At 45.9% G+C, this 20,246-nt stretch overlaps 1 protein-coding gene across 2 annotated transcripts in view; it reads left to right on the top strand.

The window, feature by feature from the left end:
• The window catches only part of TENM1 (teneurin transmembrane protein 1), a 277,961-nt gene that overhangs the window by 120,407 nt on the left and 137,308 nt on the right, over positions 1–20,246 (top strand). Inside the window, exons 6-10 of one of the 2 annotated variants that reach the window (XM_066640043.1) lie at positions 7,516–7,715; positions 9,166–9,376; positions 12,589–12,690; positions 14,321–14,515; positions 19,419–19,619. In XM_066640043.1, the coding sequence (XP_066496140.1) occupies positions 7,516–7,715; positions 9,166–9,376; positions 12,589–12,690; positions 14,321–14,515; positions 19,419–19,619 (909 nt within the window). Of the gene's footprint in view, positions 1–7,509; positions 7,716–9,165; positions 9,377–12,588; positions 12,691–14,320; positions 14,516–19,418; positions 19,620–20,246 lie in introns of both variants that reach the window. The other variant, XM_066640042.1, reaches the window with a different exon arrangement.

The raw sequence follows: 20,246 nt of genomic DNA, 5'->3' as shown, positions 1-20,246 counted from the left end.
CGTGCTTAACGGCACATTTTCAACACTCAGGAGCTGGTTCAGGGGTCCTGTGCTGCCTCAAGTGAGGTAGAGGATTGGGCTGTTGCTTCAGGTGTTGTTTCGGAGCACTCTGATACGTGCCTCTGAGTTAGTGCTTTTAATAGGTTGCACTATGATTAAAACGCCAGGCACCCCATCGATGGCTGGTATTTGCCAGCGGAGCATAATGAGATTGATTGCTTTGGGAATCAGTGATGATCCGCACACGGGCGCTTCCCTGGGAAGATAATTGGCGCTTCACTGCTCAGTTTTTCAATTTCTTCAAGCTGCAACAGATCAGTGATTAGGAGTCTGTGTTTGCTGTCAGTATGCTAGAAAGATGACATGCAGCAAAAGTAGAAGAATGCAATTGTACTAGGAATACATTTTTTTAAATGTTGCGTAAAATATTTTTGGGTTTCAAATGGGAGGCAAGATGCATTGAAGTGAGGGAGGGGATTTCAAATCAGTAATAAGCATTGCCATTTCTGGGGGGTAAAAAAGACATTTTCAGCCATCATTCTGGAGCACAAACGTGAGATATCAGGCATGCAGCCCAATCTTATGTGTGCTTGTTCAGACAGGAGACCCATCTGCTCCGCTGGGGCTTACTTCCAAGTAAGCATGCTTAATTTGAAAGCTTACACTAAATAAAATACAGTGGGCCCACCTTATAGGTAAAGGAGGCGGTAAAGGCTTGGCATCTGTGGATTTCAGTATCGTGGGCGCCAGCCCACAGCTGGAGGGCCTGAGAGACCATTCAGCCATTCTGCAACACAGACTGTTGTGCAAAAGACTCCTTATAAGTTTGTTTTATTTTTATTTAGCGTATGGCTTTTAATACATGGACTTATATATCAGTTAGACTAGATCAAATGTCAGTGTCCAGTTCATGCAGCCATTCAAAGACAAGAGTTACCTTCAAAGAAAAAGTCAGACCTTGGGCCTGTATATGCCCTCAGTTTGCAGCCAGACACAATGTGGTACATAGTTTGGCGGGAGAAACATCCTTACAAGTAATGTCTCTGTATATCCGGTGCAGGCAGAATCAAGGATCCAGCCCATTCTCTTGCCTTATTCTTGTTTGCACAGCTATCAGAGAGATGCTTTCTCTTGTTTTCCTTGGCAGAATTGCTTCGGGGCCAATCAAACTGCAGCTGGGTTATTGGTGTAATGGTCGCATATATAGTGCCTTCTTTTGTCTATCGGGCAGTTAATGCTAGAGGGGATTTTGATAGAATAAAGGGGGCTGCACACTGTCAGGAGGATGTGGCATGAAAAATGGTTGCATGTCCTTATGCCGTGGCTGCTGGGTTTCTAGCTGATGTTTGCAATCTTATCGGTAAGACCAAATAAGGAAATGAACTTCAACAAAGAAGCACCGAGATCGCTGCATCTGCAAGAGAAGTCAGTGCAGTTTGGGGAAGTGCTATGAGTTGAACACTTGTATTTCTGGGGTGCACAGTGTGGGAGCTGTTACAGCAAAGTGGCTAAGGGTCCAGTCCTATCCAACTTTCCAGGGCCAATGCAACCTCAGGGCAGCCCCAAGATAAAGGAACAAATGTTCCCTTACATTGAGGGGGCCTCTGTGCACCGTAGGATGCGATGCACGCCCTGTTAGCATGGCTGGCAAGTTGAATAGGATTGGGCCCTAAGAGACACCTTCAAATGGTTACTTCCTGGTTCAATCTTACCATTGTGGTAAGCTGATTGAAAGCCTTGGGCAAGCCACTTCTCTCTCCTCAGTCTTCTGCAGCTGCAATATGGGGATAATAACTGGGCAAAGACACACCTTTTAAAGTGGTGTCTTCTTATAGTTATCAGAGGGATAACTTGTCCCTCTTGACTTCAGTATGGCATCTTTTCCAGTGGCTCTTGCTGGTGCTAACTCCTTGCTGGTGCTAACTGGGACTAACTGGGCAAAAAGGCACTTTTTAAAGTATTGTCATCTTATATTTAGCAGGGAGAGAGCAACTGCTATATTCTCTTCAGCATAGTGTCTTTTCCAGTATTTGTTGCCCCCCCCCCTCTCTCTCTCTCTCTCTCTCTCTCTCTCTCTGTGTGTGTGTGTGTTTAAAGATTTTGAACCCTTTGGGGGAAGCACAAAAAACCATTGATTGATTTTTATTTTGTAAACCACTTTGTGAACTACTCTGATTGAAAAGCAGTATACAGTGGTGCCTCGCATAACGAAATTAATTCGTTCCGCGAGTCCTTTCGTTATGCGAGTTTTTCGTTTTGCGAAGCGCGTTTTCCCATAGGAATGCACTGAAATTTAATTAATGCGTTCCTATGGGCAAAAAAAGTCAGAACAAAGTCAAATTTGGTTTACAAAGTGTTTATTAAGTGCTCTTTAAAGACATACCGTATTTTTCGATCCATTTAAAGTGAACAGCAGTCAACAGTGGCATTAAGAACCATTATCACTGTCATTAACAAATGGAGAGTCTTAAAGGTTTGAGTACTCTAGTTTTCTGGAAACCCCAAGAACTCATCATCGCTAGAGTCAGAATTTATGAAGCTCATTTGCTCACAATCACTGACATCACTTTCTTCTGTCTTCCTCCCCCTTCCTTAGGGGGAATGTGAGCATAAACTGGCATGAAGATCCCCCGCTCCCTAGGGTGAATGTGAGCATAAACTGACATGAAGATCCACCCCTTACTAGGGTGAACGGGATGATAAACTAACATGAAGATCCCCCGCTCCCTAGGGTGGACAGGATCATAAACTGACATGAAGATCCGCCCCTTACTAGTGTGAATGTGAGCATAAACTGACATGAAGATCCCCCGCTCCCTAGGGTGAATGTGAGCATAAACTGACATGAAGATCCGCCCCTTACTAGTGTGAATGCGATCATAAACTGGCATGAAGATCCCCCGCTCCCTAGGGTGAATGTGAGCATAAACTGACATGAAGGTCCCCCGCTCCCTAGGGTGAATGTGAGCATAAACTGACATGAAGATCCGCCCCTTACTAGTGTGAATGTGAGCATGAACTGACATGAAGATTCGCCCCTTACTACTGTGAACGGGATCATAAACTGACATGAAGATCCCCCACTCCCTAGGGTGAATGTGAGCATAAACTGACATGAAGATCTGCCCCTTACTAGGGTGAATGCGATCATAAACTGGCATGAAGATCCCCCGCTCCCTAGGGTGAATGTGAGCATAAACTGACATGAAGATCCCCCGCTCCCTAGGGTGAATGTGAGCATAAACTGACATGAAGATCCGCCCCTTACTAGTGTGAATGCGATCATAAACTGGCATGAAGATCCCCTGCTCCCTAGGGTGAATGGGATCATAAAGTGGCATGAAGATCCCCCGCTCCCTAGGGTGGACAGGATCATAAACTGACATGAAGATCCTCCCCTTACTAGGGTGAATATGAGCATAAACTGATGTGAAGATCCCCCCCTTAAAACAAACCAAAACAAACAAACAAAAATTCGTCTTGCGAAGGTCATAAAAATTCGTTGTGCGAGTTACCAAACTTCGCGAACCGCTTTCGTTATGCGAGTTTTTCACTGTGCGGGGCATTCGTTATGCAAGGTACCACTTTATAAGTGTTCTTGATGATGATGATGTCTCTGTTGCTCTTTTTAAAAAATTATTGTGAGCCCTTTGGGGACCAGGAAGCATTTATTTATTTGTTTAGCTATGAGAACCCCTTTGTGGATGACTTTTTTTTGCTTGAAAAGTTATGTATAAATATCCTTATTAATGATAATAATATGTACACTTGTACAGTTGTAAAGTGAGCAGATTGGCTATGAGAGATAAATATTGTGACCTAAGTTGCAAGCAATGTTTGAATATACATAGTTGCTCGTAAGCAATCTGTCTTTCATATTTGTTAACTTTTTTAATAGAAGGTATAAAAATATGTTATACATATTTCTGCCTTGATTAATCAAAAGTATATGACTTTATCTCTGTTGATAAGAACTGTAAAGGAAATCTGGCATCGTAATCAAGTTTAAGGCTTTTCATTGCTGGGTTTAAATCATAAGCAAGCATTAATTGAACTTCCGGATTTTTCTTTCCAGCTAATATTAATCTTTCAGATAAGTAGTAATATCATTAAATTTCTTGCCCAGTTTGTATGGGTTTGACTCAGAAGCAAGTCTCGTTGTGTTACAGCCCGATCGTATGGGCTGGAGCCACCAGCAGAATGCACATTCCACTGGTGGCAACTGGGGAAAAAAAACACTGTATGGTGCTTTGTGGCAGCAGACTGAATAGCCAGGGTGAGAGCCAGGGTGGTATAGTGGTTTGGGAGGTGGACTTCAACCTGCAAGATCCAGGTTCAAATCCCCCCTCAGCCACAAAGCTTCCTCGGTGACCTTGGGCCAGTCACTTTCTCTCAGCCTCACCTACCTCACAGGGTTGTTGTGAGGACAAAAGGAGGCTGTGTACACCACCCTGAGCTCTTTGGAGAAAGGGCGGCATAAAAATGTGGAAAATAGATAGACAGAGAGATAGATAGATAGTGTGTTGGGGGAATGCCAGTGGAGAAGCTGGAGCCTTCCCACACCTGTCATTGGCTCACCTGTCAGAGCAGGTAAGCCAGCTGGAGTGGCAGGAGGGGGAGGGCAGGGAAGGATGAAACCGGGCAGAGAGGGAGTGTAACGGGGCAGGGAGGATGCAAGAGGGGGGTGGATGCAGTGGCAGTGGCGCACGCTACATCTTATTCCTCTTTTCTTCCCTTCTCTCCTGGACTTCCACTAGCGACTATCACTAGCTCAGGTCTGAAGAGATCCATAGCAGAGCAGCACACAGGTGTAAGGGCATTTACATTCCTTTTCCCTGCTGAAGCCTCCCAGTCTTCCCTCACTAAATACAGCATGCCCATTTTTGGTACAGTTGCACCAGCAGGAGGGGCAAGAATGAGATTGGGCTCTTAAGGGACCTAATTCCAAATAAACATGTATAGGATAGCAGTCATAATTTCTTAATTTACAGTGCGCCCACTGTATTCAGGACCCCAGGATTTCAGTATGCGTGGGTCCCTGAACCCGCAAGTCAGACCCACATGGATCTTCCAGAGTCCTTAAAGGCCACTTCTTTGGTCACTCAGAAGGTCCCTTTTTTCTGACAGTCACTTTTGGAAATGACGTTTTAAGGCCTTAAAATACATTTGGAGGGCCGGGAAGCCCTCCTTGGCTCTCTGAAGGCCTTTAAAAGCCTTAAACATCACTTCGAGTTTTTCTGCAAAATCAGAAGTGATCTTTTAAGGCCTCCAGACGTCCATGTGGGTCTTGACCTGCGGGTTTGGGGACCCACAGATACTGAAATCTCCCCTCCCTCCAGAGGATTACAAGGCCCCAAAACCCATTGATTATTTTTTTTTACCCACTGTGTGGCATATGATGGTATTCCACTTGATCTTGGGTGCGATAATAGAATTATTTGGAGCTGGTTTAGGAATGCCTTCAACCAGTCCATTGAGATACTAAGGGATGCCATGTGTACTTTGAAATTCTAGAGCCGTAGGACTTACCAGAAGAGGGTGGATGATGGACAGCACTGCCGAAAATGTGTCACTTCCATAACAGCATCATGTCATACTTGAATAATATCATTTGATACGACAATATATTTTTCCGTCTCCCCACAGAACGGCAGCTCTTTTAAGCATATTTTTAAAAAAGCAAGGCAGTTACAATCTCATTTAAAGGCTATCAGTGCTGACCGATGCTGCCATTCCCTTTAAACACATTGTGTCCTTGGCCTCCAGAGTTGTTGCAAGAAAGCAATGTAATTGACTCTACTTACTGCATGTCAATATCAGCAAAAATCTCTGTCCCCATTTTACTTCTCCTTCTGGTGGGTAGTGCGCCACCCCCATGATGGACTTCTTCCCATGTAGTGGGTGGGGCGATGCCCTGGCGGTGGGCATGTGATGCACCATTGTCCCACCCCACTGGTTTTTTGGATATACCTTTTGATAGAATGGAGATATTCCAACCCAGTTTCTTTCATTGCATTTGGCATGAAATTATACATTGACTGATGTATGACATCATGGTATTGTTAAAAAAAATCAAGATTTTAAAAATGATGGCGAGCAGTGGTATCACACCTGCTGTGCATGTCACCCAGTGCATCCCACACCTCCCACCCACCCCCCAGCAACACCACAGGCCTTAAGACAACATTGAGAAAGTCTTTGAAACTGAGGCGTCAAGCACATCTCCAGTGGGTTATTTTTGTATGGCTTAATTGGATCTGTGGAAAAGGGGGGCAAACGTCATGCTTTGAAAGTGATGGTGGTGGCATAGTGGAGGACCAGTGGGCATCCCATCCTATACCACACCTCAAAGAACACACGGACACAGGGTTATCTAATAGCCACAGGTCAGGATTTCCTCTTACCACTTCTCCAAGGGCTAGTGGGATAGGGTTAAGGATGGAATCGTGGGGTATTTCTTCCATGATAGAGGGACAGCAGAATGACAACCTGACTGCCCAGTGATTGGGACACCACTCTGGCAGAGTTAACACTTGGGGCCAGGTCTCACAACAGGGAGGTGATCCCTCTCAAGAAGCGCTTTATTTAGAGAGTGACACATGCCTGTAATTTGTATTTGGATCGTGCAGACCTGGCCACGGTGATCCATGCCACAGTGACATCGAGGTTAGATTACTGTAACGCGCTCTATGTGGGGCTGCCCCTGAAGACGTTTCGGAAACTGCAATTAGTGCAGAATGCGGCAGCCCGTGTGGTCACTGGAGCTAGGTGGTTTGACTCTGTCAGCCCGCTTCTCCGGGGCCTGCATTAGCTGCCCATTCGTTTCCGGACCCAATTCAAGGTGCTGGTTTTGACCTTTAAAGCCCTATACTGCTCTGGGCCAGGGTATCTTAGAGATCGCCTACTCCCGTACAATCCGGCTCGACCTCTTAGGTCATCAGAGAAGGCCTTTTTACAAGTGCCGCTGCCTAAGGAGGTATGTGGGGTGGCGGCAAGAAATAGGGCCTTCTCAGTAGTGGCACCAACGCTATGGAACTCCCTTCCCCTTGACTTAAGAATGGCTCCCTGTCTTGAGACTTTTCGGCGAGGCCTGAAGACCTTTTTGTTTAAACAAGCCTTCTGAGTTCATGGTATTTTTTAACATCTTTTCTATATCTTTTAGCATTTTTACAGGCCTGATTCCTCTATGATTTGCTGCGTTTTGCTCTTTTTATCTGACTTTTTATCTGACTACTGTTTTTATGGGTATCTGTTAATGTGTTTTAATATGTTTTTATTTGCGGTTAAATTATGTTTTTAATCTGTTTTTAATATGTTGTAAGCTGCCCTGGGTCCCTTCGGGGAGAAGGGCGGGATATAAATAAAGTTGTTTTTTATTATTATTATTATTATTATTATTATTATTATTATTATTATTATTATTATTATTATTATTATTAAATTATTAATCTTAGATTTTTCTGCGTGTGCCTCTGAAATGATTGCAGGCTTTTTTCTTTGTTTCTGGAGAAATAGTGTTTCAGAAAGGACAGGCAATAGACACGGGAGAAGTTGAAATTGGAGAGCAGGTGATGCAGACGATTCCACCAGGACTCTTCTGGCGTTTCCAGATTATGATCCATCACCCCATTTACCTGAAATTTAACGTCTCGCTGGCAAAGGACTCTCTGCTGGGGATATATGGGAGACGCAATATCCCCCCCACTCATACACAGGTACTTAAAAATAATAATAGTGAATGATGCTTTCTGCAACAGTAATAGATCTGAATGCACTATTGCAGTGGTTTTCAAACTCCTTAGAACTGGGACCCACTTTTTAGAATGACAATCTGTTGGGACCTCCCAGAAGTGATGTCATTAATCTGGAAGTGATGCTGTGGCCAGAAATGACATCATCAAGCTGGGGAATTTTTAACCATCTGAGGCTGCGATCCTGTCCAAACCTACCCAGGAGTAAGCCCAGTTGGCTATTGTTGTTAAAAGCATATACATAGTAGCCCGTTTAAAGTACAGATCTGTCACATTTCGCCAAATGCAGTCGCATCCCGTGGGAGCATCAAGTCTAACATTAAAAATAAAATATTGAAATGAATGGGGGCCCACCTGAGATTGGCTTGTGACCCACTTAGGGCACAATCCTAACCAACTTTCCAGTACTGACATAAGGGCAATGCAAATCTGAGGTAAGGGAACAAACATTTGCCTTACTTTGAGGAAGCCTGCATGACTGCCTCCCCCAGCTATGCCAGTGCTGGAAAGTTGTTTAGGATTGTTCCCCTAGTGGGTTCTGACCCACAGTTTGAGAAACACTGCACTATTGAATTGACTGGTCAGTATTAACCCTTTCTTTCTTTCTTTCTTTCTTTCTTTCTTTCTTTCTTTCTTTCTTTCTTTCTTTCTTTCTTTCTTTCTTTCTTTCTTTCTTTCTTTCTTTCTTTCTTTCTTTCTTTCTTTCTTTCTTTCTTTCTATAAATGCAGTGCCTTGTTGGAGTCAAGGTACAGATGTAATTACAACAGCCTGAACAAGTGCTTAAACAGGCTATCAAGTTACTGTTTGAAATGTAGATAATTACACTTAGCCAATGAAGTCAGGCTTCAAGGGAAACTTCTCAGTTGGTCATCACACAGAGACAGGTGCCAGGGGAGTTGTGTGTGAACTAACACAGTCCTGTCTTTAAAGAGAAGGCCATATCGCAATGGCAGAGAATAGGCACCGCATGAGAAGGTTTCAGGGTCAAGTCCAAAAATCAGCCATTAACAGGATATCAGAGACCAATGTCAGGAAAGAGTTTTGTCTGCTTGAGAGTTTGGAGAAGTTCAGAGAAGACAAATCTAGGATAGATAAACCAATGGTTTCATTCTGTATAAGGAAGCAACATACATTTGAACATAGCATCCTAAATAGAGGAGGGCACTAACCATTTCAGCATGCTATCGTCAGCACTGTTGGATGGGAGATAAACTGTAGGTCCCATGTTTTCAGCTGCTAAGACCTCATCATTCTTCTAGCTGTCTGGGAAGGAAAACAGGATACACTGCAAAGTTCTTAAACGTATTGGCCAGAACTAACTCTGAAGGGTTGGAAAGGTTAAGAAGCCTGCATTTGAAGATAGGGACAAAAACTTGGCTGGATTATTTCTTTATTTTGCCATTGTCTTTGCAGTTTGACTTTGTAAAACTGATGGATGGGAAGCAGTTAATCAGTAAGGAGCCAAAGCACCCGGAAGAGTCTCAGCATGGCCCCAGGAACCTGATCTTAACATCCATGCAAGAAACGGGCTTCATAGAATATATGGACCATGGCGCATGGCACATGGCCTTTTACAACGACGGCAAGAAAATGGAACAAGTGCTCATGTTGACCACTGCAATTGGTAGGCTCCATTTGTTCGTCCCTTTCCTCTACCTGAGTAGTGGGGAGAGCTTAAGGGCCAGTGGGTTCGGTGGGTGGGAAGTTGGCTTTTACGGAGTAGGGCCCAATCCTATGGGCCCTTAGAGCCGGTGATGAGCTCCAGCTGCGGTGCTCGGTGTAAACAGGCCATAAAGCACGTTCCCTGCACATGTCCGATCTTGTCTGATCTCGGAAGCTAAGCAGAGTCAGGCCTGGTTAGTACTTGGATGGGAGACCGCCTGGGAATACCGGGTGCTGTAGGCTTATACCATGATCTGGGAAGCTAAGCAGGGTCAGGCCTGGTTAGTACTTGGATGGGAGACCGCCTGGGAATGCCGGGTACTGTAGGCTTATACCATGATCTCAGAAGCTAAGCAGGGTCAGGCCTGGTTAGTACTTGGATGGGAGACCGCCTGGGAATACCGGGTGCTGTAGGCTTATACCATGATCTCAGAAGCTAAGCAGGCCTGGTTGGTACTTGGATGGGAGACCGCCTGGGAATACCAGGTGCTGTAGGCTTATACCATGATCTGGGAAGCTAAGCAGGGTCAGGCCTGGTTAGTACTTGGATGGGAGACCGCCTGGGAATACCGGGTGCTGTAGGCTTATACCATGATCTGGGAAGCTAAGCAGGGTCAGGCCTGGTTAGTACTTGGATGGGAGACCGCCTGGGAATACCGGGTGCTGTAGGCTTATACCATGATCTTGGAAGCTAAGCAGGGTCAGGCCTGGTTAGTACTTGGATGGGAGACCGCCTGGGAATACCGGGTGCTGTAGGCTTATACCATGATCTGGGAAGCTAAGCAGGGTCAGGCCTGGTTAGTACTTGGATAGGAGACCGCCTGGGAATATCGGGTACTGTAGGCTTATACCATAGTCTTGTGAGACTGAAGGTTGCAAACCTATTATAAAGCACGTTTACAGCATCTTTAGAGTAGAGACTGCTTTTGCTGGGCCAGCGCCAGTTGGCGCTGGGCCTTAGTATCGACAAGAGGACACCGCACATCTTCTGAGGTAATTAAAACCGCTGTGGCGGTTTTGTGGCGGTGTGGTTTTTCAGGGTGGGGGAGGCATTCTGGGGCAGGGGAAGGGTGGGACCGGCCCAGCAGGGGGGTGGGACCGCGGGGAATGGGACCGCCGGAGGCCTCCTCCTCCGAATCCTATCCTCCATGTCAGGCTGAAAAGCCCAGAATGAAGTGTCTCCGGACTGTGCTGGCAAATAGCCGTCGCAGACTCAAGTAACCGCATTGCAGGGCCTGTGCCTTTACTCAGGGGAAGGGAACGAACATCCCCTTCCCCCAAGGAGACCTCCAGCATCCTCCACGGGCCTATGGATGCAATGGTAGCCCTTTTGGTGGCACTGCGCCCGGCGGCAAGGAAGTCAGGATTGGGCTGCCCGACTGCTTGTTGTTTGTTTATTTTATTTATTTATTTATTCACATTTTTATACCGCCCTTCCTCCAAAGAGCTCAGAGCAGTTTGCGCAGCTGCTGCTCCCCTCCTTCTTGTCCTCACAACAACCCTGTGAGGTAGGTGAGGCTGAGAGAAAGTGACTGGCCCAAGGTCACCCAGGAAGCTTTGTGGCTGAGGGGAGATCTGAACCTGGATCGTCCAGGTCTAAGTCCACCTCCCAAACCACTGCACCACCCTGGCTCTCATGTGATGTTCACTCTGACAAGTGTCTTCCTTACTATTACCTGCAGTTGCTCAGGATTGAACCTAGGACCCTCTGCATATGAACCGTGTGTTCTACCAGTGAGCTACACTGTATCCCCAAACCGTTCAGATTGAGTCAGATTTTATTAACCTGACTGGTGTCATGATGTATCTCGGACAGGAGATGAAAAGTCACTGGGGGACATAGAAATTTTGGGAGAAGATCAGCAAGCTCTCAGCAAGTGGTCCCAGGATGAGCTGCATGGTGGTGGTGGGGGGAGTTCTTATTGAAATTATGACACACTGAAATTGCGTGTGGGAGTTTTCACTTGCTTAGCAATTTCCATGCAGGAGCACTTGGATTCCAACACTTATATATGGCATGTACATTTTGCACGTCCATAAATACAAGTGGAAACTGACACAATTGTCCGGTCCTGTCCCACGTCCCACCCCTCAAAAAAAATTGGAATCCTCCTCACAATGCTGGTGTACCCAGGTGTGGTGGACTCTGTGACAAAACTCACCCCTGAGTCACCCATTCCCTAAGGCTATCACTACTACTGGGTATTGTGTAGGCAGTTGAGTTTCCAGTGAGTGTGGGCCTCCATTCTGTGTCCCACCCCTGCTGCTGTCTTTACCTCCACAGGGGTTGAGAAGGGCAGTCTGATGGACATGCATCTGGGTGCAAGGGAATGCACGGATTAGCCAAATGTATAAAATTGTGCATATTTTTGCAAAGGCTCTTAAAAATTCAGTAAGAGGCCTTTGTCAGGACTGAAGTGTGTGTGTGAGTGAGTGAGTGAGAGAGAGAGAGAGAGAGAGAGAGAGCGCTATCAGAGCACCAGAAAATTGCGTCCATAACTGAGCTGACAACATTATTGATGTCTGGAATACATAAACAACAAACTAATGGACACCATTTGGCTTCATTCCGTCATGTAAATACGGCTGGCACCATCAAGACAATAAGATCATAATGGGAATGGAATTGTTCTCTATCTGTCTGTGTTAGAAAGGGCTGGAAACTAGGAGGCCTGCATGGCTGATGAAGCTCTTGACACACACAAGTGATCCCCGCACTCCGGAACGAATCCCGGAGTTGTGACAAGAATCTCCCATCAAACATATCCCTAATGATGGCTTCAGAAAAGAGCAATGAGGGGAAATGTGGAGTCCAATGAGGATTTGCTCCACAAATACCTAAGCACTTGAGAAGCTCTTGTGCGGTGGCAAATTTAATTGGAGTGCCAGATGTAAACACTTTTCCGTTGTAGTCTGCTGTGGGGTAAAGCACCACTTGTTGTTCTGACCGTTTGGGGGATGAGTTTAATAGGTATAATTGAACAGATATTTGATTCCAGGCTGCCTGCAAATGCCATGAGTGTTGATTTGTTCTGCCGCTGCTCTCCTCTGAAGTCTGAGCAATCCTCTTGTACGTGATTGCGCTGAACATGGGTCTCTCCGTTCTGAAGTGGTTACTTACTTACTTCTTTATTTATCATCTGCTTTCTTTGCTTCCTCTCTTTGCACACACAGAAGTCATGGATGACTGCTCCACCAACTGCAACGGGAATGGCGAATGCATCTCTGGACACTGCCATTGTTTCCCGGGCTTCCTGGGTCCGGATTGTGCACGCGGTAAGTCAGTCTTTCTCTTTCAGAAGAGCAGTTGGTTTTGAATGTTCCTTGAACAATTGTGATGGACAGCAGTAGGGAAGGGATAGTGGCACATCAGCTAGTACCCAGGAGAAAAGGGGAGTGGATGGATGCATGGATGGACGGCTGGAGGGAGGGAGGGACGGGTGGATGACTGGGTGAATGAAAGGATGGATGGAGGGTGAGATGGCAGAATGGAGGGTGGGAGGGAGGAAAAATGTGTTTTCCACACTTCTTCAAGATTCAGAGCAGCTTACCATAAGCACCTGTTGAAACCATCACAGGTGTGTTTAGTGCAATAAGTGAGATGGATGCGAGGTGTTCCAGAAGTCTTTTCTCTAACAAGGGAGAATGGATAGGGCCATGTAAGGGAGAGGGATACCCTCGGATGGTTGACAACGGGCACACAAGGCGGCTTACAAACACTTTAAAAATACAACATTAAAAACAATCATTAAAAACCATTTACAATAATTTAAAAAAATTTAAAAACAAACAAACCCTGTGGATTTTCATATAAGAAGCAAGAACACCAGCCAGCCTGTCAACAATTAAAAGCTTTTTGAAATAAAAAGGTCTTCAGTCCATGCCGAAATGTTAGCAACGAGGGAGCAGTTCTCAGTTCTAAGGGGAGGGTATTCCACAGTTCGGGGGCCACCACCGAGAAGGCCCTCTTCCTGGCCGCCGCCTCTTAGTGGCCACTATCTCTTAGTGATAGAGTTGTAAGATCCAGGACTATTGGTGGAAGTGTAGCAGGATAAGGGAGCTGAGAACTAGGGAAGGCTACAAGGCCGAGGGCAGGTTGAGAAGCTTGGACTTCATCCAGGAGCAGACAAGAAGGCAGAGGAGAGATTTAAGGAAGATCGTGGTGTGTTTAGTGCAATAAGTGAGATGAATGACCTTAGCAGCAGAGCACTCAGTGAAGGTGATGGAAATAAGATGTGCCAAAGTAAAACCAGTAAGGAGGAGGTTGCGGTGGTCAGAGCAAGAGACAAGGCAGACCCAGCTCATGGCAGATGTGTTGCGTGATGTACATACAAAGTGCAGAATCAGATTGTGTGTGCCCCTGTGGAGACTGCTCTCGGCAACTGGAAGCTGCAGCTGTGTAAACCCGTGTCTTGAGGTTCCTAGCTGCTTACAAATATGACCTCTTGGTTGCAGAGAAAATTCCAAACAGTGTAGATGCACCCAAGCAAAGCTTCCACAATGCATCTGATCTCACCATGCATATTGATCAGGAAAAAAAAAAAAAAATCAGGAAGGGACCTAAATTTTTGTTAAGTATGTATTGGCAACCTTCAGTCTCGAAAGACTATGGTATCGCGCTCTGAAAGGTGGTTCTGGCACAGCGTCTAGTGTGGCTGAAAAGGCCAATCCAAATTTTTGTTAACTGCCCATGAAAAGTAGTTGCCTTAGAGCTGCAGTAAGAAAGAGCAAGATATCAGGCAGGAGAAAATATGGGAGCTTGAGCGAGGTGCAGAGGATAGATAACAGTGAGTGAGTGAGAGTTGAATGTCATGGCAAAGGCAGGCACAGAAGTCTAGACAGAGACTTTGGCACTCTCTTACCAACCACAAACTCTGCACTGTGTGCATTTTTTTTTTTCTTCCAGATTCCTGCCCGGTGTTGTGCAGTGGCAATGGGGAATACGAAAAGGGCCACTGTGTGTGTCGCAACGGATGGAAAGGGCCAGAGTGTGATGTCCCAGAAGAGCAGTGCATTGACCCCACCTGCTTTGGCCATGGCACTTGTATCACCGGGATTTGCATCTGCATCCCAGGGTACAAAGGAGAGATCTGCGAAGAAGGTTTGTGACGTTTAATCTTTCTCTGAATTCCTTTCTCCAAAGTGCCATTTTTTTTTTCTAAGTTGTCAAGAAGCTGCTGCCCTGCAAATTTAGGGGTTCTCAAACTTCCCCCTGCCACAACCTACAGCAGAGGACACCACAACCCACCTCCTTCTCCAGTACCGGACCTCCGCAGGCCTCAGCAGTAGTGTAGCTAGAGGGATGCAAAATCATAAGTGCAGGCTTCCAACCACCATTGTATGCAGCTCCCGCACTACTCACCCTCAGAACCATTTAGGCAGCAGAGGGAGGGGCTGCTTATACTAGTGGTTGGGGGCCTGCACTTATGATTTTACGCGCCTATAACAATTTTTACGCCCCTGCACTTTACGATTTTACGCAACCAGAAGTCACTTTCATGAACCTCAAAGGAAACCAGATATGACTTTCCCGCTACTTCTGGAGGCCTGCGGAGGCCCAGTGCGGCCTCCAGTTGCATCCAGTGGGCTCCAGTTTGGAACCAACCAGACACAAAGGTGGGAGAGAGGACCCAACCCAGGACCACACCGGATATGGGGCCGCAACCCACTGAGTGGGTTGTGACCCACAGTTTGAGAAACGCTGAAACATCCCTGGTTTTCTTGGCAATATTTTATACTGCTCAGAAGGAGGAATCTTATTCGTAATTAAGGCTGCTGAACCCCTCCAGGATTCTGGAAATTTTAACAAGGCCTCCCTGGCTAAATGACATGACATCAAGTTTTGGGGGAGGGGGGGACTCTCCAGAAATAGTTTCAGTCAAAGTTGGCAGCCCTATTTGTAATGTCAAAGACTACTGCTCTGTAACAGGGAGATTACAGCTGCGATGTTTGCGGAGATCAATTGGACACGTCTTATTGACAGGAGATTGGAGAAGGGTATTAGAAATAGCTGATAAATTCACTTAATGTCTTCCCCTGAAGGAAACTCCATATAAACAGATCTATAAGTGGTATATGAAGCTGGGAAGCTGTATGGAATCTATAAAGTAAACTCTGGTGTTGAATTTCACAGGTGCTGACTTTTGCGTATGGAGGGGTGCTCTTTCTTGGAAGCTAGGAGATACTGAGATGTTTAGAGGGCTGGGGATAAGAATAGGCCCTCAGTTTGGCTGTACTTGTCGTAAGAGGCGACTAAACAGCCACCGGGTAGATGGGACTCGTCAGCCTGGGAAGGCAGCTCATCTGAGAGAAGGAAAACTCTGATCCCGAACCTCCACTGCCTTGTGGCTACATCCAGTTATGGAAAAGGCTTCAGGAGTCAACCTCGAGGCAAAATCCGGAGCCGGAGTCCCTGAGGCAGTTCATGGCTGAACACAGTCACATTCTGGCAACTCCTGCGACGTTGCTGGAACCAACCGTATTGGCTTCTGCCTTTCCATTGGACCATTTCAGTGACGTGGAGAGGGGGGATTTGCTGCATGGGTAACAGTCTATCCTCCATACCTACTTTACCCAGGCTTCGCGCACTGGAGAGGACACTGTTCCAGAACACTATTCAGAGTGCGATACCATGGTCTTCCGAGACTGAAGGATGCCAACAACAAAACTATGATGAATAAAAAAAGATTTTTAGGAGTAATTTGATTGGGCTTCATGCATGTGATAAATGTAAAAGCAATTATTATCTTATGAACTGGTTGGTTGCAGCAAACATTATTTATGTGGGACATAAGAAGATGATTGTTGCCTGGGCTCTTAGAGCTTGGAGGGAAAGTTTTACGTGTTGTTGAGCTGGGGAAAACAGATTTCTCCAGTGGGATCTCCATGACCTTTTGGGACAGGGAGCCATTTAGTTATTTGATTTTTCTCTATAAACCGCTTTGTGAACTTTTAGTTGAAAAGCGGTATATAAATACTGTTAACAACAACAACAACAACAACAACAACAACAACAACAAAGCTCTGGGGACTTCTCCTACAATCCTATACATTGTATAGGGCAGTGGGTTTTTTGCAAGGATTCCACAACTCCCCTGGCTAGTTTCTGTGGCTCCCCAGGGAACTACAGCTCACAGTTTAGGAACCACTGAACTAAGGAAAACCAGCACAAATAGTTTTTTTGTTGTTGTTGTTTTGCATTGAAATGTGCCGCAAAACTCTTAGAACGAGTTACACATTTCATTTGCCTTTATGGTGGCAGGTAAAAGTTTCTACGTGTTACAAAAATCGGCAGTTTTCAACTGACTGGTTGATAATAGCTAAAGGCATCTTGCCAACACTAGGGTTTCACCATGAATGCTATATATGAGTTCTGAATATGAGTAACATGCAAGAGTGCTACAGAGTTACCATTAGGTAGGGACTCAGGCGAGGGAGGTTGGACTTTGAAGATTCGGAAAGGCGCGAAATTCAAGAGCAGAGTTGCTGTTTTGCTCTGCTAAAAGAAAGGGAACTCTGAGAGTTCTCTCTGAGAGCCAGTATTGAAATTCAAAACAGGTTCACTGCTTTGTTCTAGAGCAGGAGCCTCCTCTTGCCTGCTGGAAGGCTGGAGAGTTAGGGGAAAGGTAAAAAGATGAAGAAAATAGCTTCTCCAGTGGGGGGGGGGGGTGGTTCAGCAGAGCTGAACCCAGCTCTGTCCTGCTTCGCCAAAAGGCTAGGCCAGTCTGGGGAGTCCAGGCAGTCCCTCCCCTCAGGATGACCAAAAGACTCTGGCCTGCCTACCTGAGAGGGAGGAGCTACCCACTTGTAAGGACTAATCCGGACATGGAGACCACTGAAGGGGGATTCATGGTAAATAAAAATCTCCCCGTTCACAAGAGTTTACGGAAAACAGGTCAAAGCTTGTGAATTGCTGAAATAAGGTTTATGGGCCAAGTCTCAATCTCAAAATGTGTTTAATGTTTTCTAAATGTTGGAGAATGCCAATGTTAGGTTTATGTTATATATGAATACCATACATCAGTGGTTCCCAAACTCCTACAGGGGAGTTAGGAATCTGGTAAATGTTTGCTGGGGGAGGGGGGGTGACAGCACCACAGCGATCACACTGCTGCTGTGAAGAAGAGACTTTTAAATGTACCTGGGGGATTGTTCCAGCCATCTGGAGGGTGCAGGGGGTTCTCCCCCCCTTTGCAGGCCTCTCCGCTATTGAGAAAGGCTCGTATCTCCTGTTGCGACCCACTTCTGAGTTTGTGCTCACAAACTTTTTTCAGCAGCGAGAAGTCTCATAGAAGGGGCAGCAAGCCCCCTGTGCCCTCCAGATGGCCAGAGCTACCCCCAGGTACATTTACAAGCCAGATACATTGAAAAGCTACCCCCAGGTACAGTGAAAAGCCCCTTCTTCATGGTGGTGGCACAATCACTGTGGTGTCACAATCACAACCACAGTCATTTCTTGGCCACTCTCCTTAAGGGAGAATGGTGTTCTTCCTGTTCCCCTGGTGGGTCATGGCCCACCAGTTTGGGAACCACTGCTGTATATGAATAACATGAAGAGATTTGAATGTGTGTGCAAGTGAAAGTAATACTTGCATCAATTTGGATGGACGCTGAGTGATAAGAGCACTGTAATTAGCCAAAGTAAATGTTTGTCTTGCGGCCAAACTAGGCAGTAATGACATAATTGCAAGTCCGCCAGGGCTGTTTTCTTTTGCAAACAGCAGGCACCTGGGGGGCCTGATCTACACTGGGACTACAGCAGGGAAGTAGAAAATTGCTGCACTTTGCTCTGTTGTGGTCCAGATCAGACCTTGTGTGTTTACCAATGAAAATTCAAAAGAATAGTCTCCTTTCAGAAGCCCATATTTTGCGCTGCTTTGCTTCCTCCCTCCCCCCAGCATGGACTGAATATAGTTTCATGTCTCTCCCTTTCCTGCTTTTCCCATGTGTCTGTCTGGATTGGGCATGGCCTGCTGTCCTCTCATTCTGGGTAAAGCATCATGTATGCAGATATTGATTATCACACGAACATACACACACGCGTATGGACCAAACAGAATCAGTGAGTTAGTCATTGTTGTTGGCAGCCTTCAGTCTGGAAAGACTGTGGTATCGCTCTCTGAATGGTGGTTCTGGAACAGCGTCTAGTGTGGCTGAAAAGGCCAATTCGGGAGTGACAGTCCCTTCCACACCGGGAGCAAGTGCAGTCTGTCCCTGGTCTGTCTCCCTGGCTATGGGCCTTCCTTCTTTGCCTCTTAGCCTCAGACTGTTGGCCAAGTGTCTCTTCAAACTGGGAAAGGCCATGCTGCACAGCCTGCCTCCAAGCGGGCCGCTCAGAGGCCAGGGTTTCCCACCTGTTGAGGTCCACTCCTAAGGCCTTCAGATCCCTCTTGCAGATGTCCTTGTATCGCAGCTGTGGTCTATCTGTAGGGCGCTTTCCTTGCACGAGTTCTCCATAGAGGTGATCCTTTGGGATCCGGCCATCATCCATTCTCACGACATGACCGAGCCAACGCAGGCATCTCTGTTTCAGCAGTGCATACATGCTAGGGATTCCAACTCGTTGCAGGACTGTGTTGTTTGGAACTTTGTCCTGCCAGGTGATGCCGATTAGTCATAGTCCAATCCTAACCTGTGCCAGCACAGGTTAGCAGGCTGCTGGCAGTCTCCTCGGGGTAAGGGGATATATTTCCCCTTAACCCAACTAACACCCCAGCCAGCCCCTATGAGACTGAATGAACAGTTTGATTTGTTGTTTGAATGGACCTGTTGCCTGATAAAACTAACCCCATTAACAGCACATGCTTACTTAGAAGTAGTTACTTAGTAGAATACGTAGAATTCTCTTTAATGGAGTTTACTCTCAGGTAAAGCATGAATAAGATTGCAGTGAAATGAATACAAATACATAAAGAAATGAATGCAAAAGTGTCTGTTTTATTTATCAAGTTTTCAGCTTTGAATGTTTACTTTTTTTCTCTCTCTCTCCCGTCCTTGTTGTCCAGAGGACTGTTTAGATCCGATGTGTTCCAGCCATGGCGTCTGTGTTCAAGGTGAATGCCATTGTTCCATGGGATGGGGAGGAGTCAACTGTGAGACATCACTTCCTGTCTGCCAAGAACAATGCTCTGGGCATGGCACCTTTCTGCTGGACGCTGGTGTGTGTAACTGTGACCCCAAGTGGACAGGCTCTGACTGCTCAACAGGTAGGATTGACATTTAATGGATCGTACTCAAACTGACTAGATTGGACTTGGGCAGGAAAAAAAACTCAATATAAACTATTATCATGTTGATGTGCAGGATGAAAAACCGATAGAAACTATGTATCATGCGCAATATCAAGTTTTGTCACCATAAACAATCTTCAGTCTATGGAGAAAACATATTCATCTCTGGTATGAAAACACAAAATACTGATAGTTCTAGACTTGTAGAAACATCCTCTTTAGGATGGATGGAACAAAGGATTTCAGAAGGAAGGAAGGGAGGAGAAGAAATGCAGAGTAGGATAATATGGGGACAGTTCAATGATTTTATTCACAGGCTTCAGAGATGTTTTGTGTCTTCACAAATATCCTATGAAGAGCATTACAGTGAGAATTAGTGATTTCATCACAGTTTGCTTTGTTCCCTAGTAGGTTTTTAAACCTGTCTCCAAACCTCAATACAGCTCCTATACCTTGCCAGGTCTGTAATTTTCCGCAAAGTTTTGAACTTAGAATGCTGGGCTTTGTATTCAGCCATGCTGACCCACACCTTTGTACCAGTTGTAATATTTTCTAAAGCAGTGTTTCTCAAACTGTGGGTCAGGACCCACAAGGTGGGTCATG

This window comes from Tiliqua scincoides, chromosome 12 (assembly GCF_035046505.1).
Source record: "Tiliqua scincoides isolate rTilSci1 chromosome 12, rTilSci1.hap2, whole genome shotgun sequence".
In the NCBI taxonomy this organism is placed as follows: domain Eukaryota; kingdom Metazoa; phylum Chordata; class Lepidosauria; order Squamata; family Scincidae; genus Tiliqua; species Tiliqua scincoides.
Note: the sequence above shows the minus strand (reverse complement) of the source record. Positions and strands in the feature narration are given on the sequence as shown.